This window comes from Aquila chrysaetos, chromosome 1 (assembly GCF_900496995.4).
Source record: "Aquila chrysaetos chrysaetos chromosome 1, bAquChr1.4, whole genome shotgun sequence".
Lineage (NCBI taxonomy): Eukaryota > Metazoa > Chordata > Aves > Accipitriformes > Accipitridae > Aquila > Aquila chrysaetos.
The window spans coordinates 2,312,853-2,338,302 of record NC_044004.1 but is presented as its reverse complement, the minus strand read 5'-3'; the positions used below and the strand labels follow the sequence as shown (position 1 = coordinate 2,338,302).

General features: G+C 40.1%; 1 protein-coding gene across 2 annotated transcripts in view; it reads right to left on the bottom strand.

Moving 5' to 3' along the window:
- DNAAF9 (dynein axonemal assembly factor 9) overlaps positions 1 to 25,228 on the bottom strand; it is a 79,193-nt gene extending 53,965 nt beyond the window's left edge. The window contains exons 1-6 of one of the 2 annotated variants that reach the window (XR_003922563.2): positions 25,086 to 25,228; positions 14,451 to 14,530; positions 7,884 to 8,003; positions 6,913 to 7,037; positions 3,192 to 3,288; positions 1,798 to 1,904 (exon numbers count right to left, since the gene is read on the bottom strand). Coding sequence is in view for 1 of the 2 variants with exons in the window: in XM_030007953.2 (XP_029863813.1) it covers positions 1,798 to 1,904; positions 3,192 to 3,288; positions 6,913 to 7,037; positions 7,884 to 8,003; positions 14,451 to 14,530; positions 25,086 to 25,171 (615 nt within the window). In the remaining variant the exon portion in view is untranslated. The remainder of the gene's footprint in view (positions 1 to 1,797; positions 1,905 to 3,191; positions 3,289 to 6,912; positions 7,038 to 7,883; positions 8,004 to 14,450; positions 14,531 to 25,085) is intronic. The other variant, XM_030007953.2, reaches the window with a different exon arrangement.
- Between the last annotated feature and the right edge of the window lie 222 nt (positions 25,229 to 25,450).

The following is a 25,450-nucleotide window of genomic DNA, read 5'->3' as shown; positions in this document are numbered from 1 at the left end:
TCCCAGACATCACTTCCATTCACTTAACAGTACAGTAAATTCTCTTAATTACAGCACCTTGAACAACTCTTGACTTCTGTAGTAAGAGAGCAACTGCCCTTAAAATATTGGGGAAAAAAAAAAAAAGTGAATGTTATCATCATTAGATTATCTTCAAATCTAACAGCATAAAACGCACAACAGAAGGAAAGTCAGTTTGAGGAGCTAAAAATGCACAGAGAGTTCCCCCTTTTAATAATGGCAGAAGTATTCATTTATAGATCATTTACAGTGATCCCAAATGTACTTCCTCCCATAGATTGTTTTTTCCTCCCCATCTGTGACATATAGCAGCTGCCTAACATAGAACCATGCATAAACAGTTACGTAAAAAGTTAAGAATGTCACTTCCCACTTGAAACCCCCTTATGACTTTAAGGAGGAAGAAAGCAAGAACTCAAACTGGAACTGGCTGAACTGCCAGAGCCAACATGCTTACTCTTAAAACAGATACTGAGAATTTTCATTGCTCCTTTTTAAGTCTGCAAGAGTGCTATTAAGACAGTATCAACTCCCACAATGAAAGAGCAGAGGCTCTGTCTTTACAAAGTCATTGCACACTGTTTCTACACATTTTCTCAAAGCCTCTATGGATTCATGAAATGAATTGGCAAGGGCAGTTAAATAGCCAAACAACTCCTAAATTCACAGTCAAATTTTCATTGACTAATTTCAGACATCAAGCAGGGCTATTGATACTTAGGCAGACCTCCACAAGGATGCTCATCTACTTGCACTTTGTATTTAATGGCTTTTACAGATTCACACAGCAAGATGATTACAGTACTAGTGATGGAATGAAGAAAGAAAAAGCATGAAAAAACGGTATCAGTGGGAAGAGTACAGTGCTCAGAGAAAGGCACTCTTGAACTCACATAATAGATTTTTGAGCAAGCATGTACAGTACTACATGTGATAAGACTTTAACAATGGTACTATTAATTCCTTGGGTTTTTTCCAGTTGTCAGAAGTCAAAGAACATTGTGGCTGTAAAAATAGAGGAGTGACAAGAAAAACAGGACATCTGCATTTCTGTGGCAGAGGTCCAAGAAAATTTAAATAAAAGAAGCTTCAAACAAGTACATAAATACAAAGCTGTCCTCTGAAGATGCTGTTAGAGTATATTTAATAACTAGGCAAATCCAATGACACAAGTTGCTCAGAGTGGAACAGCAAATCATTATTAAAACTAGGAGCATCATCCAAAATCTTGACTGTTGCCCTATTCAGCAGGCTATGACGACCCAAGAATATACAATGTTGGTAAGAAAAGTAGATGCATCTCTTGTGTCAAACCCAGTGACGCAAGAAATACAGTCACTTCTGATTTTCTCAGTTCGCTTCAAGGTATTTGTCACTAACCAGCTTCTCCTGCAAAGCTCCTGAAGATCTACACCCATCTAGCAGAGTTCAAAAAAAGTGGTTTTGTTATTGCTAGAGGAGGCTCTAGAAGACAAGCAAGAAAGTTCTAAATCACAGCAGTGAGGCTGCGGGGGGACCAAACAATCATGGTTTATCCAGGACAGAGTGCTGTGTAGCTCATAACAGTTTCTCAGCAAGACTGTGGTGTCTCCATCCTTGCACATTCAAAATTCAGCTTCATAAGAGCCTGAAAAACTTCATCCAACTTAGAAGCTCACTTGAGTGGTGAGTCAGAACTAGATGATCTCAAAAGGTACTTTCCAAGTGAAAAAATTCCATGAATCAATTTCTGCTTCAGAATGGAAATGGAAGAAAATGAAAAATGTAACTACTTACTTCATATTTCATTGTAAAGAAGCCATCACCCCCAATTCCTTCCAGCGCAAAAGCCTGCACTATTGGCCACTTTTCAACAATGAACATATCAAATATCTGCAGATGACCTGCAAAAGAAATGTTTCACAGAGACATTCTCTCACAAATACTGGCAGTTTAACTTTCTATGAGATCTTAAGAGTTGTTCCGAGATTCTAATAAAGGATGACAATTTTCCTGTCTTTGTACAACTTTAAATCTGCAACTGAAAAAACTTTTTTTGTTAAGACGGTAGCTTTTAGAAACTCCTTTCTCTACACCCCAAATTTTGCCTGTTTTTTCCAGCTATCGGTCTAGTAAAGGATATTGTGTCTCCTTGCAAATTTCATTCCAAGACCATTACCAAAATTGTGCCCTTTAAAATTCAAGATAATAAACAGGAAGCTTTGCTTACTCTAATTTCTTCAAATATTTGGCCTTAATTAAAATACTGTCGACATAATCCCCATGTTAATCAGAATTTTAAGTTGGGGTAGAGGACAACTATTCAGCCCGGTACTCATCGGAGAAGCTGTAAGCCATCTGAAGTGAAGTGTGATTATCATCCTTAACCTACACACCTTCTTTAGATACTTCCTAACAAAGAACCACCATCGTTCCCCCATGCCCTGACCCATTAATGATTTTTCAGGCAGTCAGAAAATATCATTCTTTCCTCAAGAGAAGCAATGAAGAATTAGGAATTAAAAAAAAACAAAACCAAAACAACAACAAAAAAAAAAAACCACCCTGAATTAGCTTGGTTTGAACATACATGGTTCAAAAACAGAAAGCTTTTTTTTTTTTTTTTTTTTTTTGGTTTGCCTCTCGCCTAGTGTACTAGGGAGCAAAAACCCCACATGCTTATGCTGCACAGTGAAGTACATGCACTGCATTACTTCTGCATTATTCACTGTTGGGGATACTGCAAAGTACACTTTACCAAACAATGTAAGATGACATTGTTCAGGCTGCAAGGCTGGCTACAGATCATAACAGGAAGTCATGCAGTCCAGTTTTTTCAGTGCTAAAAAAGGAAAGTTGCATAACGAAATGTTTAATTTTTCCCCACATAAAGAAGTATTTATCTGGAGCTCCCATCTGAACAGAGAACTTCTGTAGCAGCAGAACACACTTCTCTGAATGCAAATTACTTCTTTGCCTCACGCTGTGAGCATTCACACTCTTCAGATGAAGTCTAAGGGCTTACATTTTTCAGAAAGAAATCCAACTCAAGTGAAAAGAGGCTAAAAGGAAACTATTGATGTATTAATCCTTATTTCTTACCAAAGGCAAGGAAATCTTCATTCCCTGAACTGCATGACTTGCATGCTGCAAAACACTTTACACTATAAGCATAAAACAAGCTAACCTACCTTGGCAGCTGTATGGAATACCAATGCGACTGCAATCTCGAACCATGTCTACAAAGCTGGAAATTTTGAATTCCTCTGCAGCTTCTTCATCTTCATACTGAAAGAAGTTGTTTAAAAAAAAATTTGATAAGGCATGCCTAATTTGATTGTCAGTTTTGCTCTAAAGAGAATATGTATTCTACTGTTTTAATTCCATAGCAAATGTCATGTAATCCACTAAAATATTACCTACAGCCTCCAGAAGCTAAAGAACCTCTTGAGTCTCTATCTTTTGGAAACTCCATCATGGCAGTGATGTATTCAAGCCAATGGAAACTGTTCTTTAAAAATGAAACTTCAGAGCAAGGTTTTTAATAAGTTTATATAAAGACATAATTATACACTTTATTTTCAGCTTTCAGTGAAGTCTTTCAACATCATCTACTAGATTCTGGACAATTTTCAAACAATAAAAGATATTTTGAGAATACCAACTGATGTGCCACAAAAAACTTGCCGATGAGGAAAAAAAATAAAGTATTACCAGCCTAACAACACTAAACCAGGAAAGCCAACTGACAAGATATGCCTCAGGTCACAGAACAAGCAATGAGAACCAATTTCTGTCTGAGGGAGAGGTATATGTAGGAAAAGGAATAGGAGACACCACCATGTAACACCATCTTGCTGTTTCACACTAGTAGCAGACTGAAGTTGTCAGAAGACTTCAGCAGGCTGAAGAGCAGGAGTGAAGAACAAATATCATTCCTGTGGCTCAGAAAAGCATAAAAACTAGACCAAAGAGATAAATCACACAAAAAACATTTTTTTAACAGAACAAAAACCTAAAAATGCTCTCCGATTTTTATCTGAAAAAGTACAGTTTAGCAGCAAGTCTGAAACCAACAGGCCTAGCCCCGCTGGGTACTTCAAGAGTCACTTGCTTTCTGGAGCAAGATCAGAAGGCAGTAGTGTTTTGTCTTTATTTATTTTATTTCATTTTTTTATGTACAGTGCTCTGAACTTAATATCAAGGTAAATTACGTGATTATGAACTTTTTGTATATAGCTCTTGTAAGCTTCAGGGTACACCCAACAAATTTATTTTAAGAACAAGTTCTTTTAAGACAAGCCTGAATTTAAGATGCAGCCCAAGTTCCTCCATGATGTGTTCTTTCTTCAATCCCAGGAAGCCAGATCAAAGTTTCAGTTCAAAGCCAAGCCCCAAACAACTGCCAGTTTCTCAAGACTTAAAATGCCATTAGAATAAGAACTTGGTTTTTGGCAGGGTGCTAAAGGCTTGCTCACTATCTGCTATTGCAGGTATAAATACAGCCCGTTCCATAAACAGTACCGTCAGGACTCCGAGAAAGCTTATACAGTATGCATCAAATTTCAGTACTTTATCTTACTTGGCCATTTTGAAAATGGGTATTCTTTATTAATATGGTTTTTCTCCTAATAACCAGGATATTCACTTAAATTCCTATGGTCTACTTAAAGGCAAGTAGGAAAGAAGAAAGGAAGGAGAGGCTGTAGGTTTTTCAGGTTCCTCAAAAGCTGCACAGAGCCAGGTATGGCATTGCTTGCTTTATTTCTAAAACTCTTGAGCTTTTTTGGTTTCATTTTTACACAAGCAAGCAAAAGTTATTTCTATCACTAAAAAAAAAAAAAAAAAAAAAATGCTTAAAAGCTACCACAGGCAATCCTCCTGTAAACAGGATGCACTTAAGCCTGACACAGCAACATTTTTTTGTTTCTCTTTCAGAAGCAATCTAGGAAACTGGCAATTCTTATACATTAGAAATGTGACTGGAAGTGCATCGCTCAGGTCATTCACATGAAACAGCAATGAAGTAAACTTTATACTTTCAGCTTCAGAAATCAAACTTTTCCATTCATTTCCACAGACAGCAAGGCATATGGTTTACCTTTCTAGTTACACCCTTATTTCAATCCAGTACTGTGTGATTAAGGTTACTACTTAGCACGATAAGTCATATAAAAGCCCATAAGCAGATGCAGCTTAAAATTCAGTAGCTGAGACTGCAGTTGTGCTAGCAATAATGTGTTAAGAACAACTCTACTCTTGATTCCAAAATGCATGTGTTTTACCACCGTTAGGTATGCTTCAAGATTTGCCCTTTCAGTAGGAATTTTGGCAACAGAAAAACCTTATGAAGCCAGGCTTTAGATTTTGCTACAGCATGCTTTAACCTTAGCTCAGCTGCTTACATCTTAACACGAAGTAATTATCCCCCTCTAAGCAGCACTCATGGGATGGTATCTAGAACACTGTATCAAGTTATGGGACCCACGTACAACGGACACTGACAAACTGGAGCAAGTTCAGTGGAGGACCACCATGATGATCAGTGGGTTGGAATGCTTGTCCTACAAGGAACGGCCCACGCTTGTTCAGCCTAGAGGAGGCTATGGCTGGACCTCATAGCTGTCATCCAACTCCCACAATAATGTTACTGAGATCGTGAAGCCAGGGTCTTCACAGTGGTCTGCAGTTGCAGGACACATGGCAAAAGGCACAATTTAAAAGAAGAGAGGTTCAGATTGGATAAAAGGAAATACTTTTTCACTGTTAGGACAGTCAGGTAATGGAGCAGATAGCCAAGAGTTCTGCAGTCATCATCCTTGGACACTTTCAACATCCAACCGCAAAAAACCTCAAGTAACCTGATCCGATCTCATTTCTAACCCTGCCTTAAGCAGGAGGTTGGACAAGATGATCTCCAGTGGTCCCTTCTAACCTGAATTATTTCATAATTCTGTGATCTGAACTATCAGCCAGCCACATAAAAAAAACCAAGCAGTCTATCATAAGCCCCATTGCTTTTAAGCTGGAAACTCAAGGGAACAAAGGGTTTCTCTCCCTAACCTCCCCATGCATTCTTCCACCAGCTTCACGCATTGACATTGCAGGCTCCTAACTCACTCCCTTCAGATTTCAGTGTAATTCTAATTTAGAAAAGGAACTACAAAGAACTGAACGGGGTTGGCGGGGCAGGGGGCCCGGAGAGAAGCTTCTCATGATGGCATTTAGGAAGAAGCATTTCCAGTCTCAACTGCAATAAAAGGGTTCTTATTCTATACCTAGACAAACAGTATTTTCATTTTTGGCTCCTCTAAGAGTACTTCACTATGATAAACATAGCTTTTCTAAGAATACCTTGACTTCTAAATGCAAGATGAAACTCACATCACTCACACAGTCCAGTGAAAGACAGGTTAATACCTCTTGAAAGGAAGACTTGAAAGTCAAAATGAAAATACATAATGAAGTTTCTTGATTTTAAATGGCTTACTAAACCGATCTTTTCTAGTATTCTAAAACTATTGGCAAACAATGCATTAAAACACTGCTTTGGTAGCAAATAAGGCCATCATTGGAAATCTCAGTGTTGACTGTGGTACTTGATTCAGATTCTTCATTTCTCACAACCCACATGTTTTTCCTCATTAAAAGATCATTGACTCATGTCAAAACAATAGTAATTAGTGGGAGAGGGGAGCAATTTGTCTTCATGGTCCAACAAACACAAAGTATTAAAAGCATATTCTTCTTCCACACATTAGCAAAATGATTAATACCCATATATATACGCAGATTACTCCCCTGCTGAGTATGAAAAAGAAAAAAAGACTTCTGTAAGGAATGTTAAAAAAAAAAGGCCACATTGAATGTCAGTTCATTAGCAATTCTCATCTGCATTCATCTTCCACTTACCTCATTTTCAGTTAGACAGTGAAAATGCAAGTTCCTCCAGTATGCCACATATGGCAAAAGATGATTATAATTCACAGGGTTACAGTACAGATGGACACTGTCACGTTTTATTAATATGATTATATCTGCAACAAGCAGAACAAATATTATTCCAGCATCAAGACTCCATACAGAGAAGAATCATATGGGCACAAAAAAACCCCCACAGTAACTGTATAGAAAACACTTTTTGTATAATGCACCTCATGAAAAAAAAAACCCCAACTGTTTAACTACTTGAATACACAATCATTCCTCACTTTTAAAAAAAGAAAAAGAAACAGTTGGCAGGCATATACAGTTCCAAGTACAATAGTACTTCTTACTGTTCCAAACAACTGTGGGTTTATTCTGAAGTCTTGCAAAGAACTTGCATCAGCCTGTCCTTTGAAAAGCCAAGACTGTCAGTGATGAGTCCTTACAGAGCACTTAAAAACTGTAAACTATAGTTGCTCTTGCCTGATACTACATCAAAAGGTTGCTCCAACTAAAAACTAGCACTACAGCTTATGGGGTAGGTATTCAAAGTTTCATGCAAATAAGGGAATAATAATCTATGATCATGGTGATTGGCCACCTTCCAAATATTACAAGAGTGAGTTAATATGTTAAAGTAAAAAAGAGCTCAATTATTTTAGAACTCCAGACGTGTGATCACACAATAATTGATAACACATGTACATACATACCATGGCTGAACTCGGACTTCTCATAATGGACTCCATTTGTTTAGTTTTAGAACATTTCAGGGAACGTGTTTAAAAACAAGAGTTCTTCAGCAGTGTTTTTAAGAACTGTTTTTCAGGTGTGTATACACACAACTACAGATTTACAGACTTTTTTTTTTTTTTTTTGAGGTATGCCCCTTTTTCTGCTCACCCTCCCTCCAGAGAAACCGAAGAATAGGTAAAATTGCTGAGTATACTACTCACCATCAAGAACTTCTTCAGGAAACCCAGTTCTTTCAAAGTCATTGTTATTCTGGTTATACAACCCAAAAAGCAGATAGTTTGCCAGTTCCCTGCAACCTTCATTGTACCGACTATCTATTCCTGCAAAAGCAAAACCATATGTGAAGTGTTACACGTCCTAACATTGTACACCTGAAAAGTTTGGTTTTATCCCTAATACGAAAACTTTAAAACAGGAGTATTAACTCAACTCCCTCACATAGTTGGTGGGCACTTATGCCTGTTGAACATACTGGGAAAACAGGGTAGGGAAAAAGGAGTTTTTGCAAGTTCATTGCCACACATTGACATTCCACTCTTGACCTTAATCCACAGGCATTGCTTAAAAAAAAAAATAAAATAAAATAAGTCTAGTTTTCTGCAGTGCTCTGCATCGACAAAAGTTCAATTTTATCTAGTAATTCAAACTTAAACATCTGTCTGTATGCAGTATGCATTCTAATTAATATGTTCTTGATTGAAGCTTCCTAACAAACTAATCCTGTGACCTAAATCTCCTGCTTTAGAATACATGATTAAACATTATCTTATCAGTATTATAGTGCAATCCCTGAGTCACCAGAAAGCCAGTGCGGACTTCTAACAAATCACGAAAAGATATTCTGACAAAACATATGGTATACGAACAGCTTCCAAGGAAAGCCTTTTCCGGTCCTTGGGAAAATAAAATTAAAACAATCGAAGATCTGGAGCATGAAGAGATAGAAGATAAATACAAGGAGAAAGGAAACAGGCCACAGATTTAGGAAATGTTTTAATCTCTCTTAAAGACAGTCACAGTCAAAATTCCTAATTCTACTGTACTAAATCAAGTTTTCTCCACAAGTAAAACTATGCATGAAGCAGCATCCTTGACATCCAAACACGACAGAGGCCACCAGTCTTGACTGTTACAAAATTTCTCATAAACACCAACATCAAGTTTTCCTACCAAGTTATATTAGGGTACAGTTGGATGGTTGCCAACAAACCAAGATTTGTTACTACTGTCCAAAGGAGAGATCAGTACACTGATAATGTAATAACACAGCCTGGATGTCTGGCTTTCAGGACTTGCATCGGAAACCAAACTACTCAAGAGTCACCTGAACTTAACAGAAATTGGAACAAACCCTAGGTTCTCCTAATTATGTTCCTTTTTTTATGTTACACTTCAGCTTTAAAGTGCTAACAAGATGCCGCGTCTGCATCCAGCTACTGAATCCCACATCTTAATAAACTCCCTTGTTTGCTTAGTAACTGGCCTTTGGATAGATCACGTATATTCCAAGGTATCAGACATCTGATGTAAGGCTACAGAAGAGACAAATTCAAATCACTTCAAATTGTGCTGAAGCTATGAACCTCTGTAGTACTGCTCCCCGCTCATGGCTTCATGGTTATTAGCACCAATAACACACTATAGCATTGCATTCCTTGAACTGTGTGGGGAAAGGGGGAAGCTGCATCACACCTGCCCCAGCTTTCTCAGTCCTCAAAAATCTTTCCTACCACAATCTTTGAATCCTCATTCCTCTGCTATCTAGCTTCTAGCACTGATCTCCCATTCATATACATATGACCTTGGACCATGCTCTTTTTAACAAGTCACAATTCTGTGGGTTAGGAGGCATCCCTTGACAAAGGGAGTATCAAGAGCTTTAGCAGTCAATCTGTAACTCGGATCATGGCATCGATAAGACTCAGCTAAAGAATGCTCAGACCCAGTCACTCATTTCCCCCCCCCCCCCCCCCCCCCCCCCGCCCCCGCTGCAATGTTCTGTCTTTGCTGTGCCAGTAACTTTCTGCATAACCAGGTTGCCCTGGATCTGGGAATTCTGAGAGACAGAGCGCAAAAGAGGGAGGAGAGGGAGAACACACTGTCTCTATTTACATTTCCAGCCCCATGAAAGCAGGCATACCGATGTAATATAGAATTCAACGGGACTCCACACACTAATATTGGTACCAAAGCCCCTGTCTCCAGGTGGGATTTTAGTTACAATCAAATGTGGAGACTCCATTCTTCCAGGAAGCAACCGTACCACTGTTGTAGGGAACTCCATTTAAAGGTAATCAGTCTCCTTGAAACCAGCTATAGCCTTAGAAAGCTAGCACACACAATGTCCTGAAGATAATCTATTTCACTGATTATTTGCCTAACTAAGTCAACTTTTGAAGGCAATCAGATGAGCAAAAATCTGGCACAAAGCAGGAGTTAGGATAGTCCCTTTCAGTGACAGCAAGATGTTAGATCAGTTGGTCTGCAAGCAGCATTACTTATGTTTTGTAAGCAAACATCACCCATCACATCAAATGTTAATCTCACAAGACACCCTCAACTACAGGCCAAACAGCGTGGATGAAAGCGGCCATGGTATTTGCACTTTTTCCTATCAGGCTCATTGCTAGGGTCTCCAAAGCCTAAGGTGGTGTGCTCAGGGACAGGCTAACAGAATAACACATAGTGAAGCAGAAAAACAAACAGATGATTATAAAGTCTAGAAGATCAGAAGAAAAAAAGAGAAACTGTCCTCATAAAAAAAAAAAGTTGTCACCATCACTTGAAGAGTTTGAGGTTTCATCTGGGTGCACCAGCTCTTCAGGTTTGAAGCAGAGAAGATCTTCAAAGCTAAACACCAAAACCCTGCTTCTTCCATTAAAGACAGAAGGAGGGGAAGAGAAGACTAAAATATGTTAACAAGGGGGGCTTAACTCTTATAACAGAGGACATGGGTGAATTTAGTGCTTGCAGAGCTCTGACAGGCTAGCAGGGAAGGCATTAGCTTACCATAAAACCATTAACTCTGCAGAATACTTGGGTTTTGTGGTTTGGTTTTTTTGTTGTTGTTTTGTGGTGTTTTTTTAAGTATCCAGTACAGACAGGAGCTTTCATACTAAGGCTTTAATACTATCGTACAGAAACATAGGGAGTTAAATGAACAGATACAGTTAGAGGAAAATAAACAGGAAGTGAAACAATGACAAAGATAAGATACCTCCAGAAAGCATATGAGGAGTCCTCAACAGAACAATAGGGAAAGCTATTAATTAGGAAACCCCCACGCCTGTCTCCAGCTGAGCTGGGAGTTTAGTAACTCCCAGCCTGTTCCCAACTTATCACAAGGGTGTAGTTAGACAATGACTCAGTCTAACATCTCACTGCTGCCCAAAGAGCCATTCCTGCTCCTTCTCCTGCAGTCAGTGCTCATCTGACCTCTCAGCGAGCTGATTCACTTTGCTAAATTGGCAGAAAACTAGTCTGGCCAAACATGGAGGGGAGGCGGGGGGAGGAAATAAAAAAGAAAAAAAAAAAAAAAATCTGTCCGCTCAGTAGGATGAAGCGGGTGCAAGATATCAAACAACCACCAGCACTGATGCAAAAATGCATGTGGGGATAAAAGAGGGGAAAGGAAAGAGGAGCAGTCTAGGGGCAGGCTGAGACTCCCCTTTTGTGCAGCAAAAAGTATTCAGCTCAACCATCTCCTGTATCTGTGATTTCACAGTTGCTAAGCTGACATAAACGTAGCCTACAGGTAAAAAGTTCTGCTTTTTGTCCCAGCCATGAACTTCTGACATGCCCATGAGGATCAAAACAAAGAACAGTTGTTCCATAACACATTAAACAGCCATGTGAGCACTAGGGACACCAGGGAGGTAGCAGGAAGGTGAGGCTGGAGAGAATGGACAGATCACCTTTAGACATCTGTCCAACATGCAGTTGTGGAACTGCCATCAGAAGTGGCACAATAATCATTAAAATAGTCTCTATTTGGAAAGGAAATAGGATGAACAATCAGTGCAATGTACTAAATGCTGGTGAGGTTTCTCCCACATCCGAAGAGGAAGAGCTCTGTGTAGGATGGATATAATGGAGGAAAAAAAAGACATTTAAAAAAGTAGATAGTAATACATGAACAGAACCAAGATAAAATAAAGATTTACTGATACAGCCTCTAAAGTATTCCTATCCTCTTCAGGGACAATAAAAAGTAAATGTCAAAGTCTGTAAAAAATTTAGCTTAGCTATGCTGACCTGTGAAACAGTGTGTCTACAATCAGAACACCTACAATGCCAGGCAGATTTATAGTCATACCCTACTGAAACTAAACACGTATCCTCAGAAATCAGATCAACTTAACCATGAGCTGAAAATCTCTGTCAAAAGGTAAGATGCAAGAAACACCGCTCTTAAAAAAAAAAATAGTGTACAACTTAAGTAGTTCAATATACTGTTTTCTTAGCAGCTTTAACAGCAACGCGCTCCAGCTGAGACATCACAGCTTTTTAAAGACGTCTGACATGCCAACCTCTAAATTCCTTCTTCCTGTCAGTTGTGATGCCTTTTCTCCCCAGCAAAGAATGCAGGAATGCTACCATTCAACCACTTTAAAATAACATGACAGGATTCTTTAAAAAAAAATCAGCTGTAACTACATTTAAATAGTTGTATCAATAATTGGTCAGTCCTCATCTCTGGAATCTCACAACGCTGTTTTTAATTTCAGTGTAAACACTAATCTACTTGAAGCGAAGCTATGAAAGTTTATAACATTTTTATCTCACAGCCCAGTACGTATAATTAAAGCTGGGGCAAGGGAAATACATTAACTCTAGGTCATTAAAGACAGCCAAGTGAAATATAACATGCACTGACTGTAAAAAAAAAAAAACAGTTTCGAGTATCTGCTCTCCATACAAGTCAACAGGACTCAAAACGTAAGACTACATATTTTCTGTCATCTGAGGCTTGTACTTGAAGACCGATTTAACGCATTTATAACAGAGTGACATGCCTACTTAATCAGAAGTTATGCGAGAAATTCTGCAGGCTGCATTAGACAGGTCAGATTAGACAACAGTCCCATTGTGGGTGCTGAAAGAGATTAGTGCAAAGCACAAGTCTAATAACAAGACATACTTCCTATACTTCCATAGCAGAAATGCTTATTTATTAAGAGGCATGGTCTTATGCATGGACTTAATACTCCACATTACACTGAGGATTACACAAAGCAATACCTTTTGCCTGTAATGCTTTCCCTAAAGCCATACAACGTTTTGAGGGACTGTTCTTTGCTTGGGACTCAGTGCAGCTCCAGAGTCAACAATTGTCAAGAAATACTACAGTGTCAATGGCAAGATGGCACAACTTGACATTATTTTATGAAATTAGACTAGCATCAAAGGCAAAACCCAAGTACTTTACCCTGTATGATGAAGTTTCATTGGAAGGTTGACGCAGTGACCTTATAGACCTTCTAGCTGTAAAGTTACTACTTAGCCAAAGACTTCTTAAACTGTTACACTAGAGAATATGGAAGAGTCATGTTGTACAGTTAGCATCAACCAAAAGAGAAGTAGGTTATACACACTTACAACTTCTTTGTGGTTCAGTAAATGAGCTTCTTCAAGTTTTCTTGCTACTTCATTAAAACAACAAAACCCTAAAATACAGGTTGTTGTATCATTTCTTAATGCAAGCCTGTTACTACACATAGCTTCTTTAGAGCTACATTAGATTCCTCCATCTTTAACTGTAATACATTATTTAAACAATCACTCCTTAGTCCTTTTCTCTAAGGAATTTCAACCATCATTCCTGAATTTTTCCTTTAATGTCTTGATACTGATATTATATAATAAGAAACAAGAGTCAATGTTACATACAGAAATTATATTGAAGCAGTATTAAAAAAACCTGTTACTTTCCTACAGAATACTTGCACATGCAGCTTTATTTTGTATTGCCCTTTTCTCCCAACCCCAAAAGAAATAAAGCACTGAAACCACGTGCTGTTTATATACCACCATTTAACTCATAACTGTGTCTTGGGTTTCTCATGCAACTCTTCAAATGCATTTTGAATTACTTCTCCTGAGGCAAGACCTCCCTCCCCCTAAATTCAGGTTTTATTAATTCTGTCAGTTTTCTGATTACTCCCCCCTCTCCCCGCATCTCTTATAAGCCAAGCCTGTTCTCAACCACCACCCTCCATAGCTATGCACATCATGATCCCTAACCTCAGAGCTCCTCTGCTCTTCTCCACACCCTTAACCTCAGCACCTTCCAATCCCTTCCACTTCCCCCCCTCCACAAGGAAACCAGCTGATGCGCATGTGCCTTCAGCCTTGAGCTTTTACGCCAAGCACCAGCTAGAAAGCAAACAGTGCCTAGACAGCTGAACGTTTACTCTAAATAGATATGGATTAAATTATCTCCATCTTTCCTTCAACTGGACATTAACAAAGATTCTCTGTTCCCTCCAGCCACTGAATTTTCGTAAGGCTTGCAAACATGTTGATCTTATTACTATTGTAGCAAGTTTGCCTGAAATCAGTAAATAGGCCTAAAAATTATTTAGGGAGAAAAGAGTGTAACAATCAGATAGCTGTCCATTCACTGAGAAACAGCACTAGGGCTTGGGGCAGGAAGGAGATGATCATCATCTTTCTGAAACTCATGGTTTCAGTACAGTGAGAACGAAAAAGGGCGGGGGGGGGGGGGGGGGGGGGGAAGCAGGGAGGGAAGGGAAGGTAAAACTAACCCAAGATGCAAAGGATTCCATCAGGTTGAGATTTGCTGCTCTGTGTCAGGATACTCTGAATGTTTCGAAGGCGGCTGCAGCTGCAAAAGAAAGAGAATTTGTCCTTAAGGTCAGTGTTTTGAAGTGCTCAAATTCGGTAGGCTAAAGAGTTGACCTAGCTTTTTTTCTTTATTATATAAACTAAGTGGACACGCTTCAACTTGGGTATCTTTTGTTTGAAATACATTTAGATCTCATATCAAACCATCCCCAGATTACTTATTTTTGTCCACTAAAAGATGAAGTACATAGGCCTGAGAGAAGACTAGAACCGGTAACTATCCCTTTTAACCACGTGCCTTCTTAATCTCTAACCTCTAGCAAAAATTTCTGTTCAAGTTTCCTCTCACCAAGCCAGCAACGCTCATTTCTCTACCAGAGAAGTGGAGAGCAAAGCAACGTGGTGCAGATGATGCCCAAGTAAAAAGCTGACAAGGGAAAGTACCGCAGTAGCTCCTACACCCCAGGAGGAGTTTCCAAAAGGTGAGTTTCAGCACCTCCAGCACCATCAGACCTCTTCCACCCTGTGTAACTACATAACACAGACACATCCCAGACCTCTTACAAGATCAACGTGAAAAGCATGATATCTGTATAGGGGGGAAGGCACCGAGAACTCTGCCTCCACTCACAAACCTGCAGGGTCTCATCCACGTCCTCGGATCAGTGTCATGCTACTTGCGGTTTTGCAGTGATGCTTTTGCTTACCAGTATCACAAAGACTCAAATGGGTCATGCTGTCATTATTACAAGCACACACATAAGCAGAAATGCAGAATCGAGGGAACTTTCAGACAGAAAAGAAAAAGCAATTTCAGTGAGCGCTCCGAGACAGACAGCTCCTGACCAGGGGGGTTTCTCTCATTATTTAAGCTTCAGGTGCTACAGTTCTTCCTCGCATCTGGTACTACTCTCTAGAATTTTATTTAGTCTGTAATGGAAAAAATATAGTGCCAATGCTCTCATTTAACATAACGAAAGCGGAACTCCAGAAGAGTGTCACTTCTCAAGAACAATTTTTTTCCTCCAAGACAAATTAACAAACTGAACTTATACTAGTGGGTTTCCAGTCAGAAAGTAAACCACAGCTCAAAACAACTCTAATTGACTAATACTTAATGTGATCACAAAAGCAGGAACTTTTTCCTCTCTATACCCAAATAAATATCTAGATCATTTTCATAAGATGCACGTTACCTCTCTCATGACTTCCATCTTAAAACCATGAATTTTTTCTAAAATGAACAGTTTGGGAAAATAAGCTTAAAGTATAATCTTGGATAGTCTACATTAAAAAGAAATTGAACAATACCAAGTCTCACCAAGATTTTCATAATCAAAATGAATTGTTTATTATATGAAGTTTAATTCAGTTGTCCAATATGCATCTAAGCCAGGCAAAAAATTCAGCTACAATAGCCAGAGAGCAACATAATTCGTGCTTCTAGGCAACATTTTGTGATGTTGTTTTAATACAGATAGAAGGCAAGAAATTTCACTGCTGATATTACTGAATGTGTTTTCTTGTTTATAGTTTTGTTTATATAACTATGAGCTGTTCAGCTCTAGGAAACAAACATCTCTTATAGAAACACTGAAACAGAGCTAAATTTATGATCAGCTCAAACAAACAAGTAAGGTCAAGTATTCCTATTTTCATAGTTACTTTAAGCCAAGTAAAAAGCAAATAGATCTTTTCAGTAATACTACAATTATCATGCTCTACTTTCTCCGAAAGACAGAATGAACACGAAAGGTTTGCATTATAGCTAATCTAAGTGCAATTCGAATGTCTGCAGTAAAGGCAACATTTGAAGACACTTTCATAGGAGCTACACTCCAGCTCTATTTTTTCCCCGTTTTTAGGTTGCCTATTTGAGTTCTGAATCCCTCAATTATTCTTTTTGCCTGAAACTTCCCAATTCAGATTATACACTGTACTGTATCACAGTCCACTGTAAGTATGAATAGATACTTTGACCCAGTCTTAGATACCAGAAACAGAAATTAAAGCCACTGATGACAGCAAAAAGACACCTAATCAGATACTATCGAATGTTGTTGCCCATGTAGGTGATGCTATGAAGTCTGTGAAAGAAACATCAAACTTTATGCTGCACATTTTAGCAACTTCTCATTATTAGATCTTTAAAACCTAACCTAAAACTGAATCTCACAGCTGTCCAAACTTAAGGTTTTGTATCTTATTCTGGGACGATTTTCATCCCATCATTAAACAGCACCCCAGATTAGCTAGGTGAGAGATGATCCCCTATGGCAAGCTATACAGTGCTTGTATTTTTATACTTCCCATGTCACAACATCAAGAGTAGAAAAAATTGCTAGACTCTTCATTGTGGGTACAAAATAATTTGACTTATTTCATATGTTCAAACAAGCCTACAGTTGTTTAAGGACCAGCTGCAGGCAAGTAGAATTGCTACTGCCTCTGTAAAACACAAGACAACGGAAACAACTTTATGTACAAAGCTCGCATGAAAACAAAAACACTTCTTGACCTATCTGCAAAACCCTGTTTAGGAGAAACCCATGCTTCCTGAGACGATCTGAAGGACAGATTGAAAGGACTGTGAGAAAGCATGCCCAAGGACTTCTGTAATGACACAACAAGCAGCTTCTGGACTGACTTTTATTAAAACACTTACTATATCAGAGGATGCATCTTCCTGCTTCTGCTCAGAGTGAGAAAAGAAACTGTCATCAGAAAAAATATTATGAATGCTTCACATCTGAAGGCACAAGAGGTCAATTTTCATTCAACTTCTCTCAGAAACAAGATGCAAAAAATCCCTCTACTACTCACGTTCAACTTCTACTCTCAAGGCAAATTTAAGCAATTCTCCAGCCAAAGACAGGTTTTTCTGGATTGTAAAATATTTTTCAAACCTCTTATGCATTATAAACACAGCAGGAATACATACCTTGATTTTGCTATCATTTTTTTCCCCATATACTGATCACTTTTAGAAGAAAGGAATGGTTAGGGCTCGGTTTGACAAAAGAACAAGTACGGAAACTCCTTGTAAGGAACTTGCGGGACAAGATACTCCCATTTATTAAAAAGCATTATTATATGATACAAGGTAAGTTATTCCTAAGATCTTTAAATTTTAATTTCACACTAACAGCTTCAATGAAAGGGAGACCTTATCAAGTATGTTTATCATGTAAAATAAAAGGTAATGTTATGAGCCTGTGCAACAAGACGAGAGCAAAGCAAAGTAAAACACAAGTTGTTTTTGTCTTCTTGAGCTCTGTGAAAGTATTTTCTGATCTGTTCAAGTAAACTGGGGGGGAGGGGGGGGAAGGGAAGAGGAATTGGGGGAAGAAAGTATTTGCACGTTTGCTCTGGATTGGGTATTTCTTTCCTTCCTTAAGTTTTGATTTCAGGTTAGGAATTTTACTCTCCTAGAATTACTTTCAGTACCCTCCACAGGAACTACAACTTTGGTGCACCCCTTAAAAAAATATGAAGTTCTCAGATTAAGCTGCTAGGAAACTTCTGCCAAGCAAAGTTGAATGTCAATGCTACGCTTCCCTCTGGAGATAATCCTGACATAAAAGGAAAAAGCGTAGGGCAAATTATACGTTCATTATTTCATAATGAGATGTATGACCACAAAGATGTTTATTTCAATCTTAATATTAAACAGCCTTCAGCAGAATATTTTTCCTTGCCTCGTTTAAAGAAGTGGTTTCTATGAAAGAAATCTTTGAAAAAGCTTCTTCACAGAAATATTTTCAACGTCATCTCAAGTGTGTATAAATCATTACATTCAAAGGCTGACATTAAAAACAGAAGACTTCTGTGTCTGAAGAAAGACGTTATTCAGAAATAGTGAGGAGAATAATTAGAATTCTTACTACATGCTTTTAAACAATACAGGCTAAACTGTGTATAAAGTCAGAGAAAAAAATGGCATCTTCTTGCATTTCACATTAAACAGTCATCTGACAAAAACAAAGAAACTGTCCTGGGAACAAAAATCCATGACTGTTCCCGCCTCCAAAGCAAGAGCCCTAGTAAGGGTACTGACTTTTTACTCCTTTTCATTTTGCCACAGTAACACAATTTCAAACAGAAACAATGAAGAATGACCCCAGCATAACAGCATAACCCTCTGGGCTTCAGGATGCTTTCCTGGAAGATGTGGCTCTGGATCCACCCACGTACATAACCACAACTAAATTTCACAGTAGCTTGCTGCTGAAAAATCAGCATTAGGTGTGTTCCAAAACACAATTACATGAAGCCCTTCTAAGGAAGCCCCAAATTCCTGGGTTTCAATGAGACTTGGACAAGACATGAGCTGCAAACTACTTATCCAGCCCTATTCAACAAGATGACCACAGACAACCAGGCTGCTATAGAAGTGAATAAGAAGTTGAAAGTAGGTGAAAAGTGAGAATTTTTCCAACATGCACTTTTGAACAGAAGATGTAATTTCTACATCGTCTTAAGCCAGTGTAAGAGACCAGGGTGCTGCAAGGGACAGTCTCACCCTTATCACTGCCTTTGTATCTTCACTGATGATCTTGAAGCCATGTGCCAAGTCAGATCAGTTTACTGATCCAAACTCTAGCCCAGGAATTAAAAAAAAAAACACACAAAAAAAAAAAAAAAAAAACCAACAAAAAAACCCCCACACTTTCAAACATCAGCAAGCTGATCTGACTGCTGATGAAGGCAGGTCAGAAGGCAAAGCCACATTTTGAAGTGGCATCTGGCAGTAAAGTGTGCTTGGGCCAATTAAGAAACTATACGTTGAGGGTACTTGTTATTCTGCTAATCTTGGACTTGATCCAAAAAAAAAAAGGGGGAAAGATAATTGACATCATTAACTTCTAAGAACTAATGCTCATCTGTTCACATGTCTTCATACTAATTATGCAAAGTACCTTGCTTTACAACAGTCTAGCCTGTCACAACTTAGTAACAGACACTGCACTACAAGCCGTGTATGTTGGCAAATAAAGAGAATATTAACAACTGTGCTTTTCTCAACCAGAAAGAACAAATACATTTTTTAAATAATGCCACACAGTATTTTAATTTTTATTTCATTTACGTTTCCACAACATGCTACTTTTTTCTGCATCTCTTGTTGCTAGCTGAATTTATTCTGGCCGCAAGCTTCCTTTTCTTGATGTTGTAATCCAGTGGTACTAATGCAGCAACGATATTAGCAATGCAGCAACGATATTAGCATTGATCCCTGATTGATTGCCAACTGATTCCCACAGGCTGGCTTACCATACGTCTGGGATGGCCACAGCTGTGGTTAACATGCAATTCAGCTGACAAAGGATGTGATTTCACTGTGTTGAGTATGTTTTGCTTCATATTGGCAGATGTTACGCTCCTCCCCCACAAAGGCTAGGCAGTCGTAAAAACCCACACGTGGTAAAGCTTTGATAGATCACAGCAAACGAAGGGAAAAAATCTGAGACCCCCCCGGCAAGATTGTGCAATTCCTCACATTAACACGGTTCATCTTCAGGGAATGACTTGAATAGATTCATGCTGGCTACCCAAGACAGACACTGGTTTTAACGTGAAATACTTTATTTAATACATACATACATAAATAAATAAATAAAATGGAAAGCTAAAACAGTTTATCTTTTTCCAAATCTCACTTCTTGTTAACTTGCTGCTACTACCATCTGTTTCCCCTCTACCCCCAAAAATTCAAGTTTATTTTTCATGGGCCTTTTGTTGACCTCACAGTTTCTACCAGAAACATTATTATTGTCTGCTTATATTAGAGTATGGGGTTTCCCTGGATTTCCCACAGTCTGACATTATCATCATTTAACATATTTGTGAAAACAGAAACCAGAAGTCAGCCCGAGTTAGAGACTCTCAGAATTTAATTAATTTCAAAAGCAGTTTACTTGAAATTTACTATCTAGCTTGAACAGTAACATGCTCTCTCAGTTTTTTGGTTTTTTTCTTAGCTCACCAAAATAACTGTTTTACTGCTTGGCACTCACAGAAGACAATGGCATTCACCCACCTTAAAATACATGACAATTTTCCAGCTATTTTCAAAATTTCTCTACAATGAACATAGGGACTTGACTGTAAATAGATCTAGCCACTTTAAAGACACTTAGCATGTTCAGCAACCGTAAATTGCAAATATTAAAACTGGACATAAAGGAAGAAATTTCAACTCCACGTGCATTTTACAGGACCAAATTCCTTGCTTCTTGACTTCAAATGGACAGTAATACTCAAGTCTGTAATTCAGAGACCTCAAAGCACATAAGAACAAGCATGAACCTCTCCTTACTAAACATTTGGGACTACCTGATGCCTTTTGCAAATTACAAGCTTGTTCAGGATCTTTGGCACTTCAGCACATCTGAACAGTAGCACTATTTATTAAGGATGCACATCAATATTCATACCGGTATTTTCTGTAACCACACTGGACAGTGTAGCCTTTAGGCATACTTGTTTACTGTGAGCAACTCACAGACTGGACCTCAACATCATCTACTGGGCTGGAAACAAAGTGAAGTTCTTCCATGGGTGCAATCAAATGATAGGTTGTCCATCACCTACACACACATACGTGCCAGTTAGACCTGCAGCCTTAACGCGCTCTCTGTTTAACAGGCTGATTTACAAACACCAGCTCTGTATTTTCACTTTCTTAAATTGCAGCATCTTATCGAGGATGCCACCTATTCCTCCCAAAAAACATTATCACCTGAGAAAATGACAATATTTGAAGAAGTAGGAAAGACTAGCAGCTCAAGTGTAATTATTCTGCCATCAGTCAAACTCTGATAAGAAAGACAAGGCAAGCATCTAGCACTTCAGCAGAAATCTGAAGTTAAGCTACAGTGCCTTAAGACTAAATTTACTTGCAGAGCACATTACTGGACCACAACCACTGCAGCCACATGGCCAGAAAGCACCAAGCCAAATGCTTTGCCATCAGTTCAAGCTGAACGATCGCAAAGGGGTAACTTCAGCTGAAGCTCCACAGACAGCTGAGTTAACACAATAGCTCTGCTCCTCTCCTTGGCAGCTTTTCCTTCCCAAGCACTTATTCTACCTTTCTATTCCTATCAACCATATAGGTTGTGCCACATCCCTCTTAACTTTGGCTGCAGCCTAGCACTCAACAGTCTCTAAGCCATCTTAATTCCCTAACGTGGTAGAAACCCATCCATACTCAAGGAATGGGGTTTGTTTCTCCCTTTTTTTTTTTTTTTTTTCCCCTCCTGTACTTCAGCAAGTTAAATTAGCTCTCTCCTTGCATATCTAAAATACAGTGCATTCCTTAAAAAAATTTCGATGAAACAGTGCTATTACAAAATCCTGAACCTCGGCATAATTTCATAAGGAACACATGGATACAAACTGTTAATCTTTCAACACAGACATGTCCCCTACTAAAATTGGTTGGGAAACCACAACAACTCTTTCATCCCTGCACCACCATGCTCCCAAACACCCCACCGACTGCTCCTCCAAAGCCATAGGAAAAAAAGCCACATACTTAACCACTACGTGATTAAAAACAGAATGGTTTAGAGGATGATAATATTAGGCATATAGGCAGAGACAACATAAAAATGAACCCAAGTACTCATTTTGCATTTCCCCACATAGACCCACAGCTAGAACTAATCTTTATTATGTTACAAACATGGGTAATTAATAATGAGAATTTGCCTGCTCTATTTATATAAAGGTAATGCAAAATTGGGTGGCTCCAGAACCCTACCAAATAGAACAAATTAACATTGGTTTTAGATGGCGATATTTAACAAAAGCATTTAATAGAAATTTTGTTCAGAAATGCATGTATTCTTAAGGAAAACACTCCACTTGCCACTAAACACAGACAGATGAAACATGACATCACCTTCTAAAAAGGCATACCCTTTTTCAGGCAATACTCATCTCTTAGTTAAGGGATTTTTTCTTTTTATTTACAAAACCATTCTTTTCTTGCTTTTGTTGTTACAACGCGGAGGGTCGCCATGATAAACGCCAGCTCCCAACACACCATATGGCAGACCAAAACTCTGAAGTATGTGGAAGAACTCCAAGAATTATCTCTGGCCGTTTCTCTATTCTTTATATAGTGTTAAGAATTTTTCCATTCCTGTTTGGGACTTGGGGGCAGGGGGAGGAGGGTAACGGATTGTTTTATTTTTATTAACTGCCTGATATCTGCTGACTGCTTGGGAAATTTATTGCAAACACTGGCCTCCCTGCCTCCATCTGGCCTGAAAAAAAAACCTGCACAAGAACGAATGTTGAGGAGGAAAAAAATTAACGGATGACATGCCTCCTACAAACATGCCAAATTACAGATGCTGTCTGGATCTCCCAGTGGAGCTCAAAAGCTTGCAGATGTTCACAGAGAGTCTGAATGTTCTCATGACAACTCTAAAACAAGATCTCAGATTACAAAAATCACTCATAAAGAGAGAGGCTCGAGTGGAAACCATTTTCTTTCAGCTCTTTTTTTTAGCGTCTTGGTATTTTGTTACTGATTGTGATGAAATTTAGATACTTTCCAGCTATAAACAAATACTAAGCCTCTTCTAAACAAATAAGATTAATTTATTCAGTGAAAAAATTATTTGAAAAGGTCACTTTTCCTTCCCTCTTACGATCAGTTCAATTTCTAACTGCAGGCAGAGAGGGAACATAACCATTACAGAACAGCCATGTTCATTTATTTCAGGCAAACAGAACGACCTCCATTTCTCTCTCACAGTACAGAATTTCTCATTTTACAGGCATATCGTCTGAAAAGTGAAAGTGTTTTTATTCCCTTCTTGTACAAAAGATAAAAACCTTTTTTTTTTTTTTAATTGAAAATCCACAGAAAACAGACAGATTTTAATACCCAAGTAGTTTGGCCAACTGTTTGTCTGCAATTTACATGCAATGTCCCAGTTACTCTATTATCTGACTTCACACTGGTGAATACTTCCATGCATTGTTCTATAACTATTGAAAGCATCAAGCACTTCAGTTCCTGCGTTGTTCTTTGTGATATTATAGAATAAAATCATAGAATCATTTAGTTTGGAAAAGACCCTTAAGATCATCGAGTCCAACCATAAACCTAACACTGCCAAGCCCACCACTAAACCATGTCCCTAAGAACTACACCTACACGTCTTTTAAATACCTCCAGGGATGGTGACTCCACCACTTCCCTGGGCAGCCTGTTCCAATGCTTAACAACCCTTTCGGTGAAGAAATTTTTCCTAATATCCAATCCAAGCCTCCCCTGGCACAACATGAGGCCGTTTCCTCTATTCAGACACTTCAGATAATACCCTGTAGTCTAATCCACACATGGGTACACCTTAAGTCTTTAAAAGGAAATAGAGCTCTAGCAACCTAACGATACCTGAGCTGACACCCGAGCTCCCACAGAGCCAACGCTATCATCTAACATGTCCCCAGGCCCCATCTCTTCTCAAGCACTATCCCCAATATTTCTGAAGCTCAGACAACGTTACTGCCTTCATACCCTCAAGCAATTCTCCACAAGCCACCCAACAGATGCCCACACAAACATGCAATCTCCTTTCCCTCCATAATCCCTCAACTCCTCCCAAATCTCTGCCATCCCTACCCTAATTCTGCTTTCCTACCTTTCACGAGCCCTTTTTCCCTACTTCCAAGGTAGCCCCGCATCCATCCCCTCCCAAACCAGACCCAGGCTTAGCTTCCCACAGTAACACTACCCCAAGCCCACTCTCTCCAGACCAGCCCCTCTCCAAGGTCCCCAAACCTCCCTTTTTGTCCCCAGTCCATCGCAGCCTCCCACACACCCTCCTCCAGCAGGATTCAGGATTCGCCAATCCCTACACCCACAAGGTCAAGTCAGGCCCCTGCCTGCCGTCCTGTCAAGGCCATCAACACTTCTCTCCCAGTAGCCACCTGCAAAATTAACCCCCCTGCCCCTTCTCCCCACAGCCCCAGCCCCACAAATGCTGCTCCTAATGCTCCAGCCCCCCACAACCATTCCAACCTCCTTCATGACTTCAAGTCCTCCTGCAACACCCCCCTAAAGTCCTTAATACCCCCCGCACACCACAAAACCTCTCCTTAATGCCCCCAACCCCTCTATCCCAGCCTACCTCAGCACCTCCAAAGCCCTTAACCCCCCCCCCAACCTTCCCACCAGCCCACCCCAACGCCCTTAACACCCTATTTTCCTCCCAACCGCTACCTTCAGCGCCCACAGCTCTCCGAACACCCCAGTTTCTCCCCCAACCGAACCCCTTAACCCCCCCAAACCCCCCTCCCACACCACCTCCCCCAAAACCTCTACATCACCTCCCCCCCTCCGATACCCCCAGCTCTCTTAGCACCCCACCCCAGCCCCTTCAACGCCCCCAGCCTCCTTCATCCCCCCTGGCCCCCTCAGTGCCCCCCAAAACTCAGCCCGGCCCCACCCTACCTGCCCCCTCAGCTCAACCCAAAGCCCGGCCCGGCTCCTCCCTGTCAGCTCCTCACCCCCCCCCCCCCCCCACAACGCCCTTCCCCGGCGGACTCCCCGTCCCCTCGCCCTCCGTTACCTGACGAAAGCCTCGGCGGCCCGGGGGCGGCGCGGCGAGGGGCGCGGGGGCGGCAGGAGGAGAGCGGAGCGGCCACACAGCGCCATGGCGACAGCGATGCGGCGGGGAGGAGGGAGCCGGCAGCACTGCGGCCGTTGCAGCCCCGCCCCGCTTCGCCCCGCCCCGCGCCGCGCCGCACCACCGCTCTCCCCTCCGTAGGGGGAGCCGCGGTACGGCCGAATCCGCTGCCTGTGATCTCCGCCTCCCCGGCCGGGCGGGATTCACAACACCGACCTTCTTCTTCTGCTTTTACACGGCTTCAACCGCCGGCAACAGCTGAGGGCAAAAACAGCGGGGGGAGACGGATGGCTCCCCCCTCTTCGAGG